This window comes from Rattus rattus, chromosome 1, assembly GCF_011064425.1.
Source record: "Rattus rattus isolate New Zealand chromosome 1, Rrattus_CSIRO_v1, whole genome shotgun sequence".
Classification (NCBI taxonomy): domain Eukaryota; kingdom Metazoa; phylum Chordata; class Mammalia; order Rodentia; family Muridae; genus Rattus; species Rattus rattus.
The window spans coordinates 79,247,689-79,269,866 of record NC_046154.1 but is presented as its reverse complement, the minus strand read 5'-3'; the positions used below and the strand labels follow the sequence as shown (position 1 = coordinate 79,269,866).

General features: G+C 39.3%; 1 protein-coding gene across 1 annotated transcript in view; it reads left to right on the top strand.

Moving 5' to 3' along the window:
* The window catches only part of Frmd3 (FERM domain containing 3), a 195,163-nt gene that overhangs the window by 167,184 nt on the left and 5,801 nt on the right, over positions 1 to 22,178 (top strand). Inside the window, exon 13 of the mRNA XM_032896836.1 lies at positions 6,116 to 6,240. Coding sequence (XP_032752727.1) covers positions 6,116 to 6,240 — 125 coding nt within the window. The remainder of the gene's footprint in view (positions 1 to 6,115; positions 6,241 to 22,178) is intronic.

Here is a 22,178-nt window from a genome sequence, read left to right as displayed (position 1 = left end):
GAGCATAGCTAAACTCTTCAGAAGAACTAATGCAGATATATGTAGTTTATGATTCATGCCTACTTTTGGGTAGTCCTAAGGGAAGTTCTCATATGCAGATCTGTAAAAGCTGTCCCTCTAGCTTTAAAAAGTTGGGGAAACTTGTGGAATTAGAGAGTGTAGGAACTCTTGATTGAGTGTGCCTTGATTGACTGAGTATCTAATGATGTGGCAGACTGTCCAAAGATCAGAAGGCAATTTAGAACACTCTCTCTTCTCCTAAGCTGTGACAGTTTAGCATAGCAGAAAGGAAGACAAGAATAATAAAATATACCATTTTCACTTTATCAGAAACTTTGGACAGAAAATATCCTTAAGAATATTTTTGTTCTTTCTATTTAACTGATATAAGATGTGTCCAAGATCCTAGTCTGAAAGCCCTTAACCTCTCTAAGGCACCACATAGGTCAGAGAAGTAGTATTCTTTGACACGTTCATGTAAGTTCTCCTTTGGAAAGACATGTTTCTCTTCTAGCATTATCTTAATTTTAATATACATACTTAATATATATTGAAATTTTTTGATGATGTTATTTTAAAGGGTGTGGTGGTATACACACACATACATATATATTAAATATATATTAATATATATACACTAAATATATATATTGAAATTAAGATAATGGTATGTATGATATTGCTTCTTTGTTGTAACTATCAAAAATAAAAATGTAGTAATGAGGTTACATTTTTGTGGGGACTCTTCAGACAAAAATGTTAATCTATCATGGCAATAATAAGGTATCAATTTATCATATGTCCTCATACCTGAAACTCTACTCCTCAAAAAAAAAAAAGAGAGAGAGACAGGCTAATAGAGTATTGCTTCTGAAAAAAAAAAGTGTATGTATAAAGAGACAGAAACCAACAGACTGAGAATATTTTAGGATTATTCTTTCCTTCAGAAAGAGAAGTTCATTCTGACGTTAGTTCACTGGCCTTATTTGATGGCATGGGAAGATGCTGGGGAAAGCTCTCCTGGGCTGGTTGCTGGGGAAGAATCTCTGAGCCTAGCCAAGGGCCACATGAGATGGAGGGCTGAAGCTCGGAGCATAGCATCCACCACCAGGGGACACACAGAACACCCAGAACCAGCAAGATACAAGAATGTTCTGATACACAAATAAATAGATTTTAATCTTTGCTTCATTGCCTGCCAACTCTGTGGCCTTGGGTAAGTCACTGAATTTCCTAGTTTACTGGTTTACCCATCTATGTAATGAGATTTTTATATTGCTTTTACCTCCTTCTAACTTTTGTTGGGTGTTTTAAAAGGTTTTTAAAATGTAAAGTGGCACACACATGTAAGAGTAATAACTTCATTATTAACATTAATTTAGAACAAGGCAGCTAGATCTAGGCATTAGGTCAATAGCGTACTTGCACAGCCTTGTAATGCCTGTGGTTCAAACCACAACACTATAAAAATGGAGATGTAGAATCTGGAAGATACATTCTTATTGAAATCCAATCAGATGATATGCCAGCACTACTTCCTTTGATTACAGAGTGGTAAACATCAATGTATACATTCTGTCTTGTCATCATTTTCATGTCCTGCATTTACCTATCATCAGTTTATAATCAGGTTGTGTAATTTCACCTTGCTTATCTTTGAATACAAGCTTTTATCATATTAGGAAAAAAATAGTACTCTAAAGTCCACACAAGTTATATATTCTAATGTTAGCATCTACTTTAATTTGCCACAACAAACCTTCCTCCTGCAACAGAATTCTTGGAGACAGTTTTATTCAGATACAATTGAACAGAAATGGCTTGTAAAACTTGGTAGACATTTGTACAGAGAGTTACTGGGTGAGATCTTAAGTGTAGAAACCTAGAACATGTTCTAGAATGGCATATGAATCAATTACATCATGACAAGGTTTGGGGTGTCCACCAAGGTTTCTGTATCAGAACCTTGGTTCTGATAGAGTAGTTGTGAGGAAATGGACTTATACACTACAATCATTCCATATTTGTTATAGCATCACAGAGTAGACTAAAATACCTCAGGATATGAGGAGGAAGGACAGATGAAACCAATTTGAACCTTGGCAATTCTCAAAAAAGTGTTCAGCACAGTTGGGCCTTCTTATATAGCCCCAACCTTGAAATATTACTTGTAAAACAAATCCCTTTGTGATGCTATATATTTACTAATATAGAAAGTGTAGCATAAACAGAAGTACTAAACATGGGTTTGACTTCTGGTGTTGTTTTTATTTAATTTTATTTTGAGCATTTCATTCTTGAATATATGAAATCATTTTTGCCCCTTTCTCCACTCCAACTCATTTCATGCTCCCCACTCTCTGTTATTTGCATATATGTATGTGTATATACACATTAGTGTGTATTTTCATAAACCTACATGAATATATTGCATATGTTATAGATATATACACACATATATACATATATACATATATATATACATACATACCAGGGTATTTTTTTTCTTAGTTCATTTAATGTTTCTTGCACATACAGGTACTTAGGGCTGATTATTTAGTATTAGATAACCTATCAGTGTTGGAGGAACTCCCTAGAGAAAGTTGATTCTCCCTCTCTCAGCAGCCACTGATTGCCAGTATCTAGTCATACAAGGGTGGGGCCTTGTGAAATTTCCCTTATGCACACTGGCATTTCAACTGATATTGTGCTTATACAGAGCTTCTCCAGGCAATCATATTGCTGAGATTTTATGGATACAGCTTCCCATTTATGACTGGAAGACACTGTCTTGAAGCAGACATTCTGGTCTTCTATCTCTTGCAATCTTTCCATGGATGCCTCTGCAATCTTCTCTGTGCTTAGGCTGTATTGTAGATATATTAATTGGAGCTGGGCAAACCATGGTAAATTGTTCTCTGCATTTTGACCAGTTATGGATCTCTATAGTAGACACTACCTGCTATAGAAAAAAATAAACTTTTTTTGATGAGGAATAAAAACGGTACTTACCTGTAGGTAAAATTGTTTTAAAAACTGGTGAAAATTATTCCATTTAGGAATGGTATAAAATGCCATTTAGGAAAATGGCAATAGTAGGTTCTCCCTCAGGATACACGACATCACTACCCATGGGTAATTAGCTGGGTTTACAGTACCAGACTTAAAATCCCACTTGTTAATCAATCCTTAAGTACAGTTAGACAGTTGTTATACACCCGTAAGATAAAAATGCCACTGTTGCCCAATTAGGAATATCTCAATAACTTATTCTCCTTGTTCACAGGCTTTAGAGCTGGCTAGGCTCATTAATTTTTTTCCTCCTTGGCATTTTCTTTTTCTTTATTATACTCTGACAGCTAGTCCTCAGGGAGGAGGCTTCCAGGTCAATTTCAACTCAGTCCCTCCAAATCTTGGGTCTGAAGTGTTTGTCTCCTCCACTGGGATCTTGTCTTTAAGTTTTAGGAGACAACCAAGAGCAGTGCATTAATGTATTTTTTGTGAGTATCTTGAACTGCCCCTCACAGAGGTGTTGATTACACATCTGATCACAACTAAAAGGAAGACTATCCATGCCTGGTTCTAGGGTTTTGTCAGATAGCCTAGGACATTTATAGAGGAGAGAACATTACTCCTTTTAATCATGTTATATATCACTGAATCTCAATTTCTCTCATTAGTACAAATATATTTATCCTACCTGACTTATAGGCACACTGTGAAAACCAAAGGATTAGCAATATGTATAAGCTAGTATGCAAAATGAACTGGCCAATCAGGTTTTGTTCTGTTATGTACTGGTCCTTAGCCATTGTGCCAATGAGCATTTGCTCCAAATGAACGTCATGTCAGTATTCCTCTTTGCAACCTTTCTAAATAGGTAGACAGGGACAATTTTTAGAGAAATAAGAGGAAGAGAAGATGCAGTGTTTTTAAGCTTATATAGTAAAATACCAAAAACTGGATATAACACTATTTTATTCCTCACAGTTCTAAAGGATGGAAGTCCACGACTGAAACACTGAAAGACTTGACTTCTTATGAGGATTTCTCAATTAGCAGAAATGTCTTGCTTGGCTGACACTGAAGGAGGGAGAAAAAAGACTGCCCTAAATTCTTTGTTTTTCATGTACTTGAAGAGTTTGGGAGGCAAGTTGCTATGTGCACTCATCATGTGATGTATTGAAATGCTAGAACACAATTTAAGAAGTAGTTCTTTCCTTTCTCTATGGAGCCATGGGATTAAAAACAAATCTGGGCATCAAGTATAGCAGCAAGTGTCTTTACCTACTGAGCCAACCCACTCTTCCTCACAGTACATTGATAAGAACTCTAGACTCTTCATGAGGGTTCTCATGACTGAATCATATCCAGATGCCTTGCCTCTTAAGTACCACTATAATGCAAATTATATTTTTTCTCTTTTCGCTGAAAATGTTTTCAATAAATGAAATTTGAAGCAAAAATATATTAGATCATAGGAATTTAAAAATAGGTGGGAGATATCAATTTATCCCATTAACTAAGTTTGCTCTTTCTCTCAAGTTATCAAGTTATCCTAGGGCATGGAGCCCTAGAATTTTGCAGAAAATTCCTTTGGGTTGATCTGAGTCTTATACTTACTGGAAAAATTGTGACCTTCTCTGTCATGTTATTTAAAATCTGAGGTTTGTAGTGCCCTCAAGAGTCATCTACCTAACACTGGGCTGTCCATTAATTAACCATACACCTCTACTACAATAAAGCAGCATAAGTTTGTATGTAGGGGTCACGTTGCTTGCCTTTTATCCAATAATAAAATGGACTTATACTTAGGAAGGCTACCCTGGAAACTTCAGTCTGACCCAGAACCAAGAAGTCGTTGGACAATTCAGTCATGAATAGATTATCGAAATGTTCAACACCTCCAAATGCAGACTGTTGGGAGGAAAATAGACACAGAACATATTTTATAATATGTGTCTCGGATTTTTTTTTTTTTGAAAATGAAAATCTTACTTCTGGACAGTTATTTTCTTAATGAGAAAGCTATCTATCATTAAAACAAACATATCATCTGATACATAATCATCATTGTCAAGATCCATTTCTAGAATGATAAAAGAAGAAACGATGAGTCAAGTCCCAATAATTTAGGAAGGAGCTAGTGTCAGCTGTGAGTTTCCAGTTCAAGATGCTAATAGACATCCTCTTCTTTGTCTTACATTGAACGTCTTAACAGAATGACCAGCCAAGAAAAATGTTGGCACACTGCAATTTCAGGTTATATAAAGCTAAAATACTCAGTTTCCTTCAGATTAGAGCTAGAAAGCCTATAAGATGGTGTAGAGTATGTCACTGTGAGGCACTTAAGAATGGCCAGCTCTCTCATCACAGTGGGGCCGATTAGTACAATAATAATGGTAGACTAGAAAAGATAATGAACATGACGAAATGTGAAAGGAAAGAGAGCAATATGTGAAAAGGAAGGAATAAAAGGAAAAAACAGTGAAGGCTTTGAGGAAGAGACATTTGACACCAATGGAAAGGACTTCCAGTTGCCAATCAGTAGGTTTACTAAAACACCAACAATTTCCTCACCATCTGGTACTTGTCATAGCTCCTGTTGTGTACATGCCTTTCCAAAGGAGAACCAGAACTGGGATTCATGGCTGCTGATGAGGAGGACACGAATGGAAATCTTAGACACCAGACATCTAACAGCATAAAGATAGCTCACAGTTGCAGATCATCTGTGTCCTCTGTCTGAGCAGGATTTGTGGTGGTGGTTCAATGACTCTGAGTCGCTGGCACTTACCTTTCTACCTGTCCGATTCCATGCTAGTAGACTTCACAGTGTGTTACCTGTGTCTACATAAAAATTGTATGTTGTCACCCAGCATATCTTTGTCTGATGATATCTGGGGAACTTTAGTTTACAGAGTTAAATAGCCATTATAGACTCTCAAAAATGTAAGGACTGGGAGAGCTAAGTATCTAAATGTCAGGACATTTTTACTATTAACATTAATATCTTTATGTGTTCAAAGGTAGTTTCCATTTTAGGTAACCACTGAGAAGGAGGGGCCAGTCTTTGTAGCAGACAGTACATTTATTTGGCTTATATCTGTTTTAGAGTCAACATTACTCAGAGTCGCAGCTTTCACTCCCTGAACAAACAGCTCATCATCAACATGGAACCTTTGCAACCCCTGCTTCCTTCCCCCACTGAACAGGAAGAAGAAGTTCCTATGGGTGAGGGTAAGTCCATCACTTCATTGCAGATACTATCTTCCTGAGGAATGCAGAAGTTTTTTTAATCAAAATTTTTCTAAAATTATGAAAGAAGTAATGGCACAATACACGTACGATTATGCAAGGCAGTTGCTTTTAGTTGCTATTGGAAACTCACTTCTAATTCATTAAAATTAAAACCCAATCTCCCAGTCATGATAGCTAGATTCTAGTACAGTAGCCAACAGTGACTGGTGGCCACCATATCCATCTGAAACTAAGAACATTTTCATCATTGCAGAACTTCCTGATGGAAAATGTTTTTTTATAATACTTACAATTAAATTGATGATTATAAACAATTCTACCCAATTACATCAACATGGATCCTCCTTTTTTACTCTCTTAATTCCCACACCTGTTGTTTCTACTGGTATTTTGAGAGCTTTTTATTCAGTTTGATCAGTGTGGCTTGTTTTAGCTTTGAGACAGGATCTCATGCATGAAAGGTTGCCATCAGATGCTGTATGTACCAGAAATCACTTTGAACATCTTTCTGCCTCCAGCTCCTGAACACTGGAATGACTGGCATTCACCACAATAATATTTTATGCAGTGATTGTGATCTAACCAAGGGCATGATACATGATAGACAAGCACTTTATCAACTGAGCTACATTTCTAGTCTGCATGATAGTTTTGATAATTTGTCTTTTCTCCACAAATCAGTCACATCTTTCAACCTTGGATAATTATGACCATTACACAACTTAATTTCACTTAAAGAAGTAATCCAAAAATATTAAATGAAGCTGTGTGTGTGCGTGTGTGTGCGTGTGTGTGTGTGTGTGTGTGTCAACCACTCACTCCTGGGAATGGGACTGGCCCTGGAGTACAGTTGATGTACCCAGTGACACTTCACTGGAATTAGAGAAAACTGGGTTTTCTTTGCCAAAAGGTATCAGTTGTAAATACCTTCTTGGTTAGAGGTAAGACTCCATATCCACTTCTCCCTCTCAGTGGTGAGACTCTATCTGGCTAAACCACACAGATTCTATGCTTGCTCTCGTAATTTCTGTTAGTCCATATATGCATGATTTCTCTTGTGTTTGGAGGATAGTGTTTACTTGGAGTCATTCACCATCTCTACCTCTTCTTTCTAACTCTTGCTCCATATAAATCTCTGAGCCTTTAGGGGAGTGGTTTGATAAAGACTTCTTATTTAGGACTGAGTGACCTTATGTTCCTCACTCTCTTACATTTTCCAGGTGTGGGTCTCTGTGGTAATTATCATCTACTTCAAGAAGAAACTTCTATGAAGAGGGTTGAGCCATGTACTGATCTATGAGTATAGATGGATAGAGATGAACTAGTCAGTTTAATTGGACCGTCTGAATATGCACATATCTCCTGGGTTTGATAATGTGTTTGTTATCATCTAGCTCTAGAAGGTCTCAATCTGATTCACTTTCTAAGCCAGTTAAAGAATTTCTAAGCCAGTAAAAGGCAAGAAGAATCTCAGACACAGCAAAAAACAACAGATAAAAACCATTATGAAACACACACACACACACACACACACACACACACACACACACACACACACACACAAAGGAGTGTGAGGATACACATGGAAAAGAGGGTGGACCAAAAAATCACTTTTTCACATAGATAGCCAAGAGTTTTAAGTGTTTTTACCAACCTGAGATGGACCTCATTTCCTTTCATTTTGAGTTTATCTGCATAAACAAAGAAAGGGAAAATGAATAGGCCAACAGTGTCAAAAAAAAAAAAAAACCCACATGTTTATGGTGGTATAGGTCAGTTCTTCCTTCCAATTTTAGATTGTGAAATTGATGGCCTGACAACTTCAGAAAAACATGTTCAGGACCTGCCTTGAACATATCTGAGTAGTATTGACCTGTCATCTGGAAAAGGAGGGGCCCTGCTAGCTGAAGAAAAAGTCCTCCAGGCCTCTATCTCGGGTCATTGTGTTGAGGGAGATGCTGGACATTTGCCATATTTAGTATCTAGCTGTAGTAACTTTCCCTATCTGTCTATCAGGTATCTGTCTAGGTCCTAGAGTCTGGACCTAGACCTTCATCCTCATATACTATCCAGAGTGGAATGCTCATTTACCTCTGGTAAGGACTGAACTCTTAACAAGGGCAAAAGCATTCCAAGCTTTAGCCACAGAAAAATTATTTTTGGGATCTCTGACACTACCTCACTGATTAATTTCTATATCCTACTCTTAGGAATTCACCTCACAAAAGGCAACCATATTAAAGAATTTAAAGAATGACCAATCTCTATTCTGTCTGGTAAATTGGCTCATTAGATGTGGGAGTTGGGACATCAACCCATTGAGTGTTTCTGAGGAAACTGACACTGTATCAGTAGTTCTATTTGAGTCATAGCTACTTGGTGCCTTCACAGAGATCTGAGGGAGAAGGAATGAAAGCAATAGGAGTCACATAAATGAGCATCAAATAATTTGAGCACAGAGGGATTTTAGAGTCCTGTTCAAGCCTTGAAGAATGATCAAGGAGACTTAGATGGAATTAAAATGTCAAAGGATCATAGGAATAGATTGACTCTAATGTTAGGAGTTAAAAATTAAAACTGTTCTTTAGTATAAAAGAACCAGAGATTAAGAGAATCACTACTAACACTATAATACAGGATAACCCCTTGCCACTATGAACAGCAGAGATTTATCTCCAGAGATTTCCATATAATTATGTGATGATGTCTGATGTGTTCTGAATCTCTTTCTTATAGATTTTATAGATCAGATGAAGCATTAGCGGAATTATTTGGAATTAAATCGGAATAATAACAAAAGTACTGGCTTACGTTGCTGTAGGAATATCTAAAACCAGGTAGTTTTAAACCCTTTTGAGTATATTTAATAAGTTTTTTATTAGGTCAAAGATATCCTGCAATAAAATGGAAGGTATATAATTGTAACAATGGACAACACTTTGGGTCCACAAGGGTAATCTAGAGTTTTTAATTTGTCACCTGTACAACTAAGAAAAGACTAAAGTATGTCTGTTGATCTATTCTTAGGTTTACCTAAATGTTAGTGCCCCAGAATCACTAGATGTCATTATATGAATCCAAGTTTGAAAATATTATCCTAATATCCGTGATTACTTCTGTCTGTGAAGCCAGGACTACTAGAAAGAGAAAGTTTGAGGTACTTCTATAAGGCTTTATCAGTCCTACAGTCTCTTCTGACTCCACCATGAATTAACAAGAAATTTTAAGGCATCCCATCTAACAACCAATTTAAGGTTAGCTCCAGGCTGGTTAATATACAAATGCGACTGATTCCAATAATCCTTTTGATGAAAAAATAACCCTGTGGAAATCTACAATAAAAACAGGAAACAAGAGAGGCGGCGCAGATCTTCCCGGTCGCTGCCACCGCGGAGAGCCCGTGGGCAGAACCCCGCGAGCGAACTCGAGCCTCGGGGCCACAGGTAAGACTAACTTATCTGCTGCAAGTGACTTGCCTGGTGGAATCGGGACAACAGAGGCAGAATCCTCTAGGACCAGGCACGCCCTGTGTTTACTGAAGTCCCACACCATGATCCCGCCCCGCAGCAGCTCTCTGCTCCCAGAACCCGTGGGAGAGATACCTTACTGCCTGGTCGGGTGGGCACCCTGAGGCTGCAGAGCGGAAGAGACCACCAACACTGCCCACCCCTGCCCACATCCCCTGACCCAAGAGGAAACTGTACAAGGCCCTGGGTTCCTGTGGGGGAGGGCCCAGGAGCAGCAGGAGCCCTGCCTGAGACACCGCCGGATCCTGAAGGAAACAGACCGGAGGAAAACACCGAGGCCATCTGGAACCCTGGTGCACGGAGGCTCCCGGAAGAGGCGGCGCAGATCTTCCTGGTCGCTGCCATCTTGGAGAGCCCGTGGGCAGAACCCCTCGAGCGAACTTGAGCCTCGGGACCACAGGTAAGACTAACTTATCTGCTGCAAGTGACTTGCCTGGTGAACTCAAGGCACAGGTCCACAGGAACAGCTGAAGACCTGTAGAAAGGAAAAACTACACGCCCGAAAGCAGAACACTCTGTCCCCATAACTGACTGAAAGAGAGGAAAACAGGTCTACAGCACTCCTGACACACAGGCCTATAGGACAGTTTAGCCACTGTCAGAAATAGCAGAACAAAGTAACACTAGAGATAATTTGATGGCGAGAGGCAAGCGCAGGAACCCAAGCAACAGAAACCAAGACTACATGGCACCATCCGGAGCCCAATTCTCCCATCAAAACAAACATGGAATATCCAAACACACCAGAAAAGCAAGATCTAGATTCAAAATCATATTTGATCATGATGCTGGAGAACTTCAAGAAAGACATGATGAACTCCCTTAGAGAACAAGTAGAAGCCTACAGAGAGGAATCGCAAAAATGCATGAAAGAATTCCAGGAAAACATAAATAAACAAGTAGAAGCCCATACAGAGGAGACACAAAAATCCCTGAAAGAATTAAAGGAAAACACAATCAAACAGTGGAAGGAATTAAAAATGGAAATAGAAGCAATCAAGAAAGAACACATGGAAACAACCCTGGATATAGAAAACCAAAAGAAGAGACAAGGAGCTGTAGATACAAGCTTTACCAACAGAATACAAGAGATGGAAGAGAGAATCTCAAGAGCAGAAGATTCCATAGAAATCATTGACTCAACTGTCAAAGATAATGTAAAGCGGAAAAAGCTACTGGTCCAAAACATACAGGAAATCCAGGACTCAATGAGAAGATCAAACCTAAGGATAATAGGTATAGAAGAGAGTGAAGACTCCCAGCTCAAAGGACCAGTACATATCTTCAACAAAATCATAGAAGAAAACTTCCCTAACCTAAAAAAAGAGATACCCATAGGCATACAAGAAGCCTACAGAACTCCAAATAGATTGGACCAGAAAAGAAACACCTCCCGTCACATAATAGTCAAAACACCAAACGCACAAAATAAGGAAAGAATATTAAAAAGCAGTAAGGGAAAAGGTCAAGTAACATATAAAGGCAGACCTATCAGAATCACACCAGACTTTTCGCCAGAAACTATGAAGGCCAGAAGATCCTGGACTGATGTCATACAGACCCTAAGAGAACACAAATGCCAGCCCAGGCTACTGTATCCTGCAAAACTCTCAATTAATATAGATGGAGAAACCAAGATATTCCATGACAAAACCAAATTTACACAATATCTTTCTACAAATCCAGCACTACAAAGGATAATAAATGGTAAAGCCCAACATAAGGAGGCAAGCTATACCCAAGAAGAGGCAAGAAACTAATCGTTTTGGCAACAAAACAAAGAGAAGAAAAGCACACAAACATAACACATCCACGTATGAATATAACAGGAAGCAATAATCACTATTCCTTAATATCTCTCAACATCAATGGCCTCAACTCCCCAATAAAAAGACATAGATTAACAAACTGGATACGGAACGAGGACCCTGCATTCTGCTGCCTACAGGAAACACACCTCAGAGACAAAGACAGACACTACCTCAGAGTGAAAGGCTGGAAAACAACTTTCCAGGCAAATGGTCGGAAGAAGCAAGCTGGAGTAGCCATTCTAATATCAAATAAAGTCAATTTTCAACTAAAAGTCATCAAAAAAGATAAGGAAGGACACTTTATATTTATCAAAGGAAAAATCCACCAAGATGAACTCTCAATCCTAAATATCTATGCCCCAAATACAAGGGCACCTACATACGTAAAAGAAACCTTACTAAAGCTCAAAACACACATTGCACCTCACACAATAATAGTAGGAGACTTCAACACCCCACCTTATCAATGGACAGATCATGGAAACAGAAATTAAACAGAGACGAGACAGACTAAGAGAAGTCATGAGCCAAATGGACTTAACGGATATTTATAGAACGTTCTACCCTAATACAAAAGGATATACCTTCTTCTCAGCTCCTCATGGTACTTTCTCCAAGATTGACCATATAATTTGTCAAAAAACGGGCCTCAACAGGTACAGAAAGATAGAAATAATCCCATGCGTGCTATCGGACCACCACGGCCTAAAGCTGGTCTTCAATAACAATAAGGAAGAATGCCCACATATACGTGCAAATTGAACAATGCTCTACTCAATGATAACCTGGTCAAGGAAGAAATAAAGAAAGAAATTAAAAACTTTTTAGAATTTAATGAAAATGAAGGTGCAACATACCCAAACTTATGGGACACGATGAAAGCTGTGCTAAGAGGAAAACTCATAGCGCTTGAGTGCCTGCAGAAAGAAACAGGAAAGAGCATATGTCAGCAGCTTGACAGCACACCTAAAAAGCTCTAGAACAAAAAAGAAGCAAATACACCCAGGAGGAGTAGAAGGCAGGAAATAATCAAACTCAGAGCCAAATCAACCAAGTAGAAACAAAAAAAGGACCATAGAAAGAATCAACAGAACCAAAAGTTGGTTCTTTGAGAAAATCAACAAGATAGATAAACCCTTAGCCAGACTAACGAGAGGACACAGAGAGTGTGTCCAAATTAACAAAATCAGAAATGAAAAGGAGACATAACTACAGATTCAGAGGAAATTCAAAATATCATCAGATCTTACTATAAAAGCCTATACTCAACAAAACTTGAAAATCTGCAGGAAATGGACAATTTCCTAGACAGATACCAGGTACCGAAGTTAAATCAGGAACAGATAAACCAGTTAAACAACCCCATAACTCCTAAGGAAATAGAAGAAGTCATTAAAGGACTCCCAACCAAAAAGAGCCCAGGTCCAGACGGGTTTAGTGCAGAATTCTATCAGACCTTCATAGAAGACCTCATACCAATATTATCCAAACTATTCCACAAAATTGAAACAGATGGAGCACTACCGAACTCCTTCTATGAAGCCACAATTACTTATATACCTAAACCACACAAAGACCCAACAAAGAAAGAGAACTTCAGACCAATTTCCTTATGAACATCGACGCAAAAAATACTCAACAAAATTCTGGCAAACCAATCCAAGAGCACATCAAACAATCATCCACCATGATCAAGTAGGCTTCATCCCAGGCATGCAGGGATGGTTTAATATACGAAAACCATCAACGGATCCATTATATAAACAAACTGAAAGAACAAACCACATGATCATTTCATTAGATGCTGAGAAAGCATTTGACAAAATTCAACACCCTTCATGATAAAAGTCCTGGAAAGAATAGGAATCCAAGGCCCATACCTAAACATAGTAAAAAATATACAGCAAACCAGTGGCTAACATTAAACTAAATGGAGAGAAACTTGAAGCAATCCCACTAAAATCAGGGACTAGACAAGGCTGCCCACTCTCTCCCTACTTATTCAATATAGTTCTTGAAGTTCTAGCCAGAGCAATCAGACAACAAAAGGAGGTCAAGGGATACAGATCGAAAAGAAGAAGTCAAAATATCACTATTTGCAGATGATATGATAGTATATTTAAAGTGATCCCAAAAGTTCCACCAGAGAACTACTAAACCTGGTAAACAACTTCAGCAAAGTGGCTGGATATAAAATTAACTCAAATAAATCAGTAGCCTTCCTCTACACAAAGAGAAACAAGCCGAGAAAGAAATTAGGGAAACGACACCCCTTCATAATAGACCCAAATAATATAAAGTACCTCGGTGTGACTTTAACCAAGCAAGTAAAAGATCTGTACAACAAGAACTTCAAGACTCTGAAGAAAGAAATTGAAGAAGACCTCAGAAGATGGAAAGATCTCCCATGCTCATGGATTGGCAGGATTAATATAGTAAAAATGGCCATTCTGCCAAAAGCGATCTACAGATTCAATGCAATCCCCATCAAAATACCAATCCAATTCTTCAAAGAGTTAGACAGAACAATTTGCAAATTCATCTGGAATAACAAAAAACCCAGGATAGCTAAAACTATGCTCAACAATAAAAGGACTTCTGGGGGAATCGCTATCCCTGAACTCAAGCAGTATTACAGAGCAATTGTAATAAAACTGCATGGTATTGGTACAGAGACAGACAGATAGACCAATGGAATAGAATTGAAGACCCAGAAATGAACCCACACACCTATGGTCACTTGATTTTTGACAAAGGAGCCAAATCCATCCAATGGAAAAAGATAGCATTTTTCAGCAAATGGTGCTGGTTCAACTGGAGGTCAACATGTAGAAGAATGCAGATCGATCCATGCTTATCACCCTGTACAAAGCTTAAGTCCAAGTGGATCAAGGACCTCCACATCAAACCAGACACACTCAAACTAATAGAAGAAAAACTAGGGAAGCATCTGGAACACATGGGCACTGGAAAAAATTTCCTGAACAAAACACCAATGGCTTATGCTCTAAGATCAAGAATCGACAAATGGGATCTCATAAAACTACAAAGCTTCTGTAAGGCAAAGGACACTGTGGTCAGGACAAAACGGCAACCAACAGATTGGGAAAAAAAGATCTTTACCAATCCTACAACAGATAGAGGCCTTATATCCAAAAATATACAAAAGAACTCAAAAAGTTAGACCGCAGGGAGACAAATAACCCTATTAAAAAATGGGGTTCAGAGCTAAACAAAGAATTCACAGCTGAGGAATGCCGAATGGCTGAGAAACACCTAAAGAAATGTTCAACATCTTTAGTCATCAGGGAAATGCAAATCAAAACAACCCTGAGATTTCACCTCACACCAGTGAGAATGGCTAAGATCAAAAACTCAGGTGACAGCAAATGCTGGCGAGGATCTGGAGAAAGAGGAACACTCCTCCATTGTTGGTGGGGTTGCAGACTGGTACAACCATTCTGGAAATCAGTCTGGAGGTTTCTCAGAAAATTGGACATTGAACTGCCTGAGGATCCAGCTATACCTCTCTTGGGCATATACCCAAAAGATGCCCCAACATATAAAAAGACACGTGCTCCACTATGTTCATCGAGCCTTATTTATAATAGCCAGAAGCTGGAAAGAACCCAGATGCCCTTCAACAGAGGAATGGATACAGAAAATGTGGTACATCTACACAATGGAATATTACTCAGCTATCAAAAACAACGACTTTATGAAATTCAGAGGCAAATGGTTGAACTGGAAAATATCATTCTGAGTGAGCTAACCCAATCACAGAAAGACATACATGGTATGCACTCACTGATAAGTGGCTATTAGCCCAAATGCTTTAATTACCCTAGTGGCCTAGAACAAATGAAACTCAAGACGGATGATCAAAATGTGAAGGCTTCACTCCTTCTTTAAAAGGGGAACAAGAATACCCGTGGCAGGGAAGAGAGAGGCAAAGATTAAAACAGAGACTGAAGGAACACCCATTCAGAGCCTGCCCCACATGTGGCCCATACATATAGAGCCACCCAATTAGACAAGATGGATGAAGCAAAGAAGTGCAGACCGACAGGAGCCGGATGTAGATCGAACCTGAGAGACACAGCCAGAATACAGCAAATACAGAGGCGAATGCCAGCAGCAAACCACTGAACTGAGAACGGGACGCCCGTTGAAGGAATCAGAGAATGAACTGGAAGAGCTTTAAGGGGCTTGAGACTCCATATGTACAACAATGCCAAGCAACCAGAGCTTCCAGGACTAAGCCACTACCTAAAGACTATACATGGCTGACCCTGGACTCTGACCTCATAGGTAGCAATGAATATCCTAGTAAGAGCACCAGTGGAAGGAGAAGCCCTGGGTCCTGCTAAGACTGAACCCCCAGTGAACTAGACTGTCGGGGGAGGCGGCAATGGGGGAGGTGGGGAGGGGAACACCCATAAGGAAGGGGGGAGGAAGGGGATGTTTGCCAAATGTACATAAAAAATACTCAAGTTAATAAAAAAAAAGAAAAAAAAAAAAAAAAAAAAAAATAAAAAATAAAAAAAGAAAAAAAAAAAAAAAAAAAAACAAAACAAAAAAAAAAAAAACAGGAAACAAACCATTTTCTACAAAGGTGGAAGGTGATTCCTTAAGAGCCTCCTAGTACCCAAAGACTATACATGGACTGACCCTGGGCTCCAACCTCAGAGGTAGCAATGAATATCCTAGTAAGAGCACCCGTGGGAGGGGAAGCCCTTGGTCCTGCCAAGACTGAACTCCCAGTGAACGTGATTGTTGAGGGGAGGGCGGTAATGGGGGGAGGATGGGGAGTGGAACACCCATAGAGAAGGGGAGTGGGAGGGGCTAGGGGGATGTTGGCCCGGAAACCAGGAAAGGGAATAACAATCAAAATGTAAATAAGAAATACCCAAGCTAATAAAGATTAAAAAAAATCACAAAAAAGAGCCCCCTAATAACCTGATGAATTGGAATAATTTAAAGGCTTAGAGTGAGTTCTCTGTAGCCTCTCTAAGAGAAACAATAGAAAATCTCTCTGCCTTCATTCCCAACAGGGCAATTAAGGTCCCAGTGAGGGTCATCCTATGGCATTGCTCCTGTACCAATTGAGAAATTATTTTCTACTTGTGATTTGTACCTCACCTGTCACAGAGCTTCTCTTCCTATTAACTTCATATATCTGGCCTATATATCTATAGGAGTCTTTTCAGTCAGTGAGGATCAGGATATGATTTGGGAGCAATATCACATTCTTCTAGACTATGTCAAAGGATTGAGTGAGTCCCTAGAAGACCTAAGTATATTTCTCAGGGTTTTCTGAAGTTTTTCCAAGATTACCTTTTCTGTGTTTCAGGTCTAGGAAGGAAGAGAAAGTATAACACCTTAGCTAGTCTCCATGTCTGCTCAATACCTCTCTCCTGCAGTGGCAGGTAGGAAGGATATACTTGAGGGAACCATGGGGTCCTGAGGTTGAGACCTTTTCCTATCATTAAGAGTGACTAACCCTGTATGAGGCTATTAACACCTTGGGAGTTCCCCTGGAATGCTATGTCTGGTTTGAAGAAAGAATACATAAAGAACCTCAAACCATTTGCTTTTACTGTCCCTTGCAAAGCATGTATTACTATTAAATGATATTAAAAGTAATACTTCCATCTGATGGCCATTTTTCTTTATTGTCTGATTTATATTCAGGCCATTCTCAAGTACAAAACAATATCAGGCATTTCTTTTCTAACATATATGGTTTGAAGAGCTACCAGTTGGCAAGGATTAAGTCTGAAGGAGACTTTGTTAAAGATAAACAGCTACCTATCTGTAGGACTGAAAACAAAAGATATATTACACAGAGTTCTTATCTCCTTTGCCTTCTTTTCCAAAGCATCATCTGATAAATTTCCCCTTTCTCTCCCTGCCTCTTAAGCAAACATGAGGAGAAGCCTGACAAGCTAGCTAGCTGTTCTCACTGATAAGACCTTGATTCCTGTCTCCTCTTTTCTTTCATGTGCCACCATGAGACAAAGAACCCTAGCAGACTACCAACATCACTCTAACCAACATCTAACCATCCTCATCAATGACAGTCTAACTGATTCAGATACTGGATCCATCATAAAAGTTTCAATATCTGGAGTAAATGTTGAACCTTGGATAGTTGTGAAAGAGGCCAATTTCTGAAGATTATCTAAGGTGTGGGGATATTGACTGTGTTCTACCTCTAATATTGTCTTTAGACATTCACTCTGGACCTATTTTTCTATAAAATTTAATCAGCTTCTTCATTTGATGTTCCTCAGTCTGAATAAGAGGGAAGAATGATAATACTAAAGGTGAATTTATCACTTAAAGACAGCATCTTGATTTTAAAATATTCATACATTTTATTGGATATTTTATATATTTACATTTTAAATATTATTCCTTTTCCCAGTTTTCCCCTCTCCCATCCCCCTCCCCTACTTCTATGAGGATGCTCCCCCTCCTACCCATCCACTCCCATCTCACCATTCCCACTGGGGAATCAAGCATTCACAGGACCAAAGGCTTCTCCTCCTATTGATGCCAGACAGTGACATCCTCTGGTACATATGCAGCTAGAGCCATGGGTCCCTCCATGTGCACTCTTTGGTTTGTGGTTTAGTCCCTGGTAGCTCGGGGGTGTCTGATTAGTTGACATGGTTGTTCTTCTGAAGGGGATGCAAACCCCTTTAGCTCCTTCACTTTTCTTACTCCTCCATTGGGGTCACCATGCTCAGTCCAATGGTTAGCTGCAAGCACCCTCTTCTGTATCAGTAAGGTTCTAGCTGAAAGTCTCAGGAGACATCCATATCAGGCTTTTGTCAGCAAGCACTTCTTGGAATCAGCAACAGTGACTGGGTTTGGTGGATGCATATGGGATGGATCCCCAGGTGGGGCAGTCTCTAAATGGGCTTTCCTTCAGTCCCTGCTGCACTCTTTGTCCCTGTATTTCCTTTAGACAGGAGCAATTCTAGGTTAAAATTTTGAAAAGGGTAGGTGGTCCCATCCCACAATAGGGGGCCTTGCCTAACCTCTGGATATGGTCTCTATAGGTTCTCCCTCCCCTTTGTTGAACTTTTCAGCTAATGTCATCCCTGTTGGGTCCTGGGAGCCTCTTGTTTTCCTGGCATATGGGACTCACTGGTGGCTACCCCCAGTTCGCATCCCCCATTGCCACACACCACTATTCAAATTCCTGATCTTTGGTATATCATCCACATCTCATACCTGATCCTGCCCCCCCCCTTTTTCCTCTCCTCTTCTTCTCTTCCTCCTAAGTCTCTCCTACCCTCTACTTCCTGTGAATATTTTGTTCCCCATTCTAAAAAGGACTGAATCTTTCACATTTTGGTCTTCTGTTTTCTTGAACTTCATATGGTCTTTGAATAGTATCTTGGGCATTCCAATTAGGGACCAATATCCTCTTATCAGTGAGTGCATACTATGTGTGGTTTTTTGTGACAGGGTTACCTCACTCAGGAAGATATTTTCTTTTTTTATTGGATATTTTTTATTTACATTTCAAATGTTATTCCCCTTCCTGGTTTCCCGAACATAAGCCTCCTATCACATCCCCCTACCCCTTCTTCTGTAAGGGTGCTCCTCCTCCAAAACAACCAGCCCTTCCAGCCTTCCAGCCCTAACATTCCCCTGCACTGAGAGGTCCATCGTTCACAGAACCAAGGGCTTCTCCTCCCATAGGTTTGGTGGATATATACACACACACACACATATATATGGGCTAGATCCCCAGGTGGGACAGGCTCTAAATGGCCATCCCTTCAGTCTCTGCTCCAAACTTTGTCTCCATACCTCCTCCTATGAATGTTTTTGTCCCCCTTTTAAGAAGAACTGAAACATCTGCACTTTGATCATCCTTGAACTCCATGTGGTCTGTGGATTGTATGTTGGATAATTCAAGCTTTTGGGCTACTATCCACTTATCAGTGAGTGCATACCATGTGTGTTTCTTTGTGATTGGGTTACCTCACTCAGGATGCTATATTCTAGTTCCATCCATTTGCCTATGAATTTCATGAAATCATTGTTCCGATAGCTGAGTAGTACTCTATTGTGCAGATGTACCACATTTCTGTATCCATTCCTCTCTTGAAAGGCATCTGGGTTCTTTCCAGTTTCTGGCTATTATAAATAAGGCTGTTATGAACATAGTAGAGCATGTGTCTTTGTTGTATGTTGGAGCAATCAAGGATGATATTTTCTAGTTCCATCCATTTGCCTAAGAATTTCATGAAGTCATTGTTTTTAATAGCTGAGTAGTACTCTATTGTATGAATTTCCACACAATTATATATTTCCTATATCCATTCTTCTGTTGAAGGACATCTGGGTTCTTTCCAGCTTCTGGCTATTATAAATAAGGGTTCTATGAAAATAGTGGAGCATGTGTCCTTGTTATATGTTGGAGCATCTTTTGAGTATATGCCCAGGAGTGGTATAGCTGGATCCTTAGGTAATACTATGTCCAATTTTCTGAGGAACCTCCAGATGATTCCCAGAGTGTTTATACCATTTTACAATCCCATCACCAATGGAGGAGTGTTCCTCTTTCTCCACATCATCACCAGCATCTGCTGTCACTTGAGTTTTTTTTTATCTTAGCCATTCTGACTGCTGTGAGGCAGAATCTCAGAGTTGTTTTGCTTTGCATTTCCCTGATGGCTAAGGATGCTTAATATTTCTTTAAGTGGTTTTCAACCATTTCATATTCCTCCCATTTTTAATGGTGTTATTTGATTCTCTAGAGTCTAACTTCTAGAGTTCTTGAACTATATTAGATATTAGCCTTTTATCAGATGTAGGATTGGTAAAGATCTTTTCCCAATCAGTTGGTTGTAGTTTTGTCCTAATGACAGTGCCCTTTGCCTTACACAAGCTTTGTAAGATCCCATTTGTCGATTCTTCTTCTTAGAGCATAAGCCATTGGTGTTCTGTTCAGGAAATTTTCCCTCTCTGCCCATGAGTTCGAGACTCTTCCCCCACTCTCTTTTCTATTAGTTTCAATGTATCTGGTGTATTGTGGAGGTCCTTGGTCCACTTGGGCTTGAGTTTGTACAAGGAGTTAAGAATGGATCGATTAGCATTCTTCTAGATGCTGACCACCAGCTGAACCAGCACCATTTGTTGAAAATTCCATCATTTTTTCCACTGGATGGTTTTAGCTCCTTTGTCAAAGATCAAGTGACCATAGATTCATTTCTGGGTCTTCAATTCTATTCCATTGATCTACCTGCCTCCCTCTGTACCAATACCATGCAATTTTTGATCACTATTGCTCTGTAATACAGCTTGAGGTCAGAGATGGTGATTCCCCAAAAAGTTTGTTTTTAATTGTTAAGAATAGTTTTTGCTATCCTGGGTTGTTTTTTATTCCAAATGAATTTGAAATTGCTCTTTCTGTCTCTATGAAGAACTGAGTTGGAATTTTGTGGGGATTGCATTGAATCTGTAGATTGCTTTTGGCAGGATGGTCATTTTTACTGTATTAATCCTGCCAATCCATGAGCAAGGGAGGTTTTTCCTTCTTCTGAGATCTTCTTTGATTTCTTTCTTCAGAGACTTGAAGTTCTTGTCACACAGATCTTTCACTTGCTTGATTAGAGACTCCCCAAGGTATTTTATATTATTGTGACTATTGTGGCAGGTGTCATTTCCATAATTTCTTTCTCAGCCTGTTTATTTTTTGAGTATAGAAAGGCTACTCATCTATTTGAGTTAATATTATATCCAGCCACTTTGCTGTAGTTGTTTATCATTTTAGGAGTTCTCTGGTGGAATTTTTGGGGTCACTTAAGTATACTACTGTACCATCTGCAAATAGAGATATTTTTATTTTTTCCTTTCCAATTTGTATCCCTTCATCTCTTTTTCTTGTCTAATTGCTCTGGCTAGGACTTCAACTACTATATTGAATAGGGAAGAAGAGAGTGGGCAGCTTTGTCTAAAAAGCCACAGTTTTATTTACTACAAGTTTCTTGAATTTGAGTGCCCATAATCTAGAAAGTACAAAACACATTGGATACAGATGTCTCCACTGAGATCTAACTTAGAGATAGTATCCAGATGTTCTTTTCTCTCACCCTGTCCATGTCACAGCAACTGGAAAGTGAAAGCAAAAACAAAGAACAACTAGAGCACTGAGAGGCAGGAAAAAAGTAAACAAAAAGTGTAGAAGAATTTTGAGAGTACAAATACCACTCTATCCCAGCCAAAGAATAAAACCAGCCTACAGATGTTGGACAAAGAGCAGGTACTAGGACACTGAAGAACCAAAGTTACCAGCACAAGCCCTTACAGCATACCAGATGTCCACAACAGTTAGGTCATTTCTACACAGCTACAACAGCCTCCTTCCCACTTCTGGTTGTGGTTTGCCTAAAACACAGCAATTATTATTTGGCTCCTGGTGGATCTGTGCAATGGTTCCAGACACAATGGTCAGCTGCCATGGGTTCACATGGCCCAGCCATCTCAAAGTGTAGCACCCTTTGGAAGCTAGTCATTTTCTGCTTCTTTGCCTAGGCACCAATTCAAAGTCCAT